At 40.9% G+C, this 3,767-nt stretch overlaps 1 protein-coding gene across 3 annotated transcripts in view; it reads left to right on the plus strand.

Moving 5' to 3' along the window:
- The window catches only part of NEK4 (NIMA-related kinase 4), a 90,945-nt gene that overhangs the window by 33,623 nt on the left and 53,555 nt on the right, over positions 1–3,767 (plus strand). For all 3 annotated transcript variants that reach the window (XM_011986203.1, XM_011986204.1, XM_011986205.1), the window contains one exon: positions 324–457. In XM_011986203.1, coding sequence (XP_011841593.1) covers positions 324–457 — 134 coding nt within the window. The remainder of the gene's footprint in view (positions 1–323; positions 458–3,767) is intronic.

Below are 3,767 nucleotides of genomic sequence, written 5' to 3' on the forward strand. Positions count from 1 at the left end.
GATCACGAGGTCAGGAGATCAAGACCATCCTGGCTAACACAGTGAAACCCCGTCTCTACTAAAAATACAAAAAATTAGCCGGGCGTGGTGGCGGGCACCTGTAGTCCCAATTACTTGGGGGGCTGAGACAGGAGAATGGCATGAACTCAGGGGGCGGTGAGACGAGATCGTGCCACTGCACTCCAGCCTGGGCAACAGAGCGTGACTCAGTTTCAAAAATAAAATAATAAAATAAAATGCAAAATTTTTAAAAATTGTGGTGTTCTTGCTATAGTGGTAAAAAAGTGTTTATTTTTCCCTTTGTCTTTGTTGTTGCCTTTTAGCTATCATGCCAGGTTCTGAAAAGATCAGGAGACTAGTTGAAGTCTTGAGAGCTGATGTAATTCATGGCCTGGGAGTTCAGCTTTTAGAGCAGGTGTATGATCTTTTGGAGGAGGAGGATGAATTTGAGAGAGAGGTGAGTGTCTCATTAGCTGTGTCAAGCTGCTTATGTTATAGAATTTTTTAAACAACCTTTTGAAATCTAAATCACACATAACAATTCACTCATCTAAAGTGTACAATTCAGTGGTTTTTACCGTGTTTACAACATTGTACAATCATTACCATAATAGATATTAGAATATTTTCATTACCCCCCAAGAAACCCTGTACCTCTATACCTGTTAGCGGTCACTCCCCATGGTCCCCATTGCCAAATCTGAAGTCATGAAGATTTATTTTTATATTTTCTTCTAAGAGTTTTTTAGTTTTAGCCCTTTTAGGTCTTTGGACACTTTTTTTTTTTTAAGGAAAATTTAAACTTTAGGTTGGGCGTGGTGACTCACGCCTGTAATCACAACACTTTAGGAGGCTGAGGTGGGTGGATCACCTGAGGTCAGGAGTTCCAGACCAGCATGGCCAACGTGGTGAATGGTGACAGCCCATCTCTACTAAAAATACAAAAATTAGCTGGGTGTGGTGGCACGCGCCTGTAATCCCAAGGCAGGGGAGGCTGAGGCAGGAGAATTGCTTGAACCCAGGAGGCAGAGGTTGCAGTGAGCTGAGATTACGCTACTGCACTCTGGCTTGGGTGACAGAGCAAGACTCTGTCTCAAAAAATAAAAATAAAATAAACTGTATTACCTGTTACCTAAAACATGAGTACTATGTACATTCTGAATCAAAGAGCTACAAATTATAGTGCCAGCAGTTAAATGTGAATCATACTCAAGAATTTCTATATTGGTAGTTTTCTTTTTTTTAATGAAGTTTCATTTGATTCTGATAGACTACTGTATGCCTGATAACCTAGTGAGAATCCATGAGTTTGGTAGTTCACACCATTTTAGAAAGCACATAATAGTAACATTCAAATAAAGCATTATAGAAAGTTTTATAAAGAATGAAGTGCTGGTTGGGCAGGGATGGGTGGGACAAAAAAAAAAAGAAAAGAATGAAGTGTTTACTATAATTTATTTTATTTTATTTTTTTGAGACTAAGTCTCGCTCTGTCACCCAGGCTGGAGTGCAGTGGCACAATCTCGGCTCACTGCAAGCTCCGCCTCCCGGGTTCACGCCATTCTGCTGCCTCAGCCTCCTGAGTAGCTGGGACTACAGATGCCTGCCACCATGTCTGGCTAATTTTTTGTATTTTTAGTAGAGACGGGGTTTCACTACGTTAGCCAGGATGGTCTCGATCTCCTGACCTCGTGATCTGCCCGCCTCGGCCTCCCAAAGTGCTGAGATTACAGGCGTGAGCCACCGCGCCCGGCTTGCTATAATTCTTTTCAATCTTGAAAAATCGATGGATTTTTAAAATATCAGAAGACAAGGAAAATGAATTCCGCCCCACCCAAAAAATATACATAAGAACCACTTACTGGCACTTGTATTTTAAGTACCTGGAAAAAAACGGGACAGATTTTTAAAGGCAGTTAATAACAGCTGTTACTGTTGTAACCAAGGGAGTTATAGAGAAACGCCACACTTTGAGACAAATTAAGGAGTCCTTTATTAGCCAGCGACCGAGAGGCAGCTGATGCTCAAAATTCTCTCAGCCCCGAGGAAGGGGCTGGTTTTGTTTTTATACCGTAGTCTAAATAGGGGAGTGGGGGGAATTTAGCTGAAGCAATTTTTACAGAAGCAGAACTGGCAAAAAGTTAAAAAAGTAATTGGTTACAAATGCAGTTACAAAAAAACCAGTTCCAGGTGCAGGGGCTTAAACTATCACAAAGAGATAAATGCAGAGGTTTTGGGTGCCATCCACCGCGCGCATCCCCAGGAGCTGCTGGTGCAGCTTGCCTCAATATCTTATCAGTAGGTGCATTCCTGGACATGCTTTGAGTCGGTTTACACTAGTTATGCACTTAAGGGAGGGAGGTAAAGGGGGCTGCAAGTGAAGAAACTAAAATGGAGTCTGTCCGGCTATCTCTTCTAGGAGAGAGTCCCTCAGGTTAAAACAGGGTAGGATATCACATTACAAGGGCTTGTTTCATTTGATTTAGCACCAAGTAAAGTAAGAGTAAATATGCCATGGAAGACATAGTTGGGTTTTTCCTCCACTTCTCATATTGCCTCACTTCTCCTACCAGACCACACAGTACATCACCAACCATCCTTGTTGCCCCACTATGGAATCACTTTAGATTCCAATTTTTAAATGGCCGGTCAGATGACACCAGTAGAATTCTTTCCCCTTAAGAAAAGGTGGTAGTGAATGCCAAGACCAGCTTGGTAGGGGAGACTCTAACCCAGCAGCGCTAGAGGAATTAAAGACACACACATAAATATTAGAGGTGTGAAGTGGGAAATCAGGGGTCTCACAGCCCTCAGAGCTGAGAGCCCAGAACAGAGATTTACCCACGTATTTGTTAACAGCAAACCAGTCATTAGCATTGTTTCCATAGATACTAAATTAACTAAAAGTATCCTTTATGGGAAACGAAGGGATGGGCCGAATTAAAGGAATAGGGGCTAGTTAACTGCAGCAGGAACATGCCCTTGAGGCATAAATCGCTCATGCTATTGTTTGTGACTTAAGCATGCCTTTAAGGGGTTTTCCGCCCTGAGCAGGCCAGTTGTTCCTTGCCCTCATTCCCATAAACCCACAACCTTCCAGCCTGGGCGTTAGGGCCATTATGAACATGTCACAGTGCTGCAGAGATTTTGTTTATGGCTAGTTTTGGGGCCAGTTAATGGCCAGATTTTGGGGTACTTGCTCCCAACAAGTGAATGCTAACAAGTATCAGTTTCTTTGATCAGAAACAACTCCTTCAGGAAGTTCACTTACTTTCCTGATCCTTGTTAATGTATCATGTAAATCATTTTTATTGGCACACCTGCTTACTAATTATGGTTGATTGCTATTTATGGCAAAGGAACAATCCCCAGGCATGCCTGATCGATTTACTAATGACAAAGTGTGCTTACTTTACATAGTGCCATGGGTTTTCTCTTTTTCTTTTATTTTTGGGAGGGCGGTACAACACTTTGTTATTTATCAGGGCAGATCTCATATATTTGAATCAAAAAGAGAAACTGGTAAGTAAATCCTAAAACATATTTCTTAACCTGAGTAACATCTGTAAACATAGACTTTAATTACATTTTCTTGAAAAATTCATTCAACTTTGGTGCTTATCCAAGAACTTATAATGTCAATTTCTGACATAAATAATAACCCTCAGTACATATGTATTTTCAAAAGAAAACAAGTGATCTTAAAGTAGTATTTTTATCTATGCTAATTATACATTTTTATAGCAAATTGAAAATTCTGAGCAAAC

This window comes from Mandrillus leucophaeus, unplaced genomic scaffold (genome assembly GCF_000951045.1).
Source record: "Mandrillus leucophaeus isolate KB7577 unplaced genomic scaffold, Mleu.le_1.0 Scaffold296, whole genome shotgun sequence".
NCBI lineage: Eukaryota > Metazoa > Chordata > Mammalia > Primates > Cercopithecidae > Mandrillus > Mandrillus leucophaeus.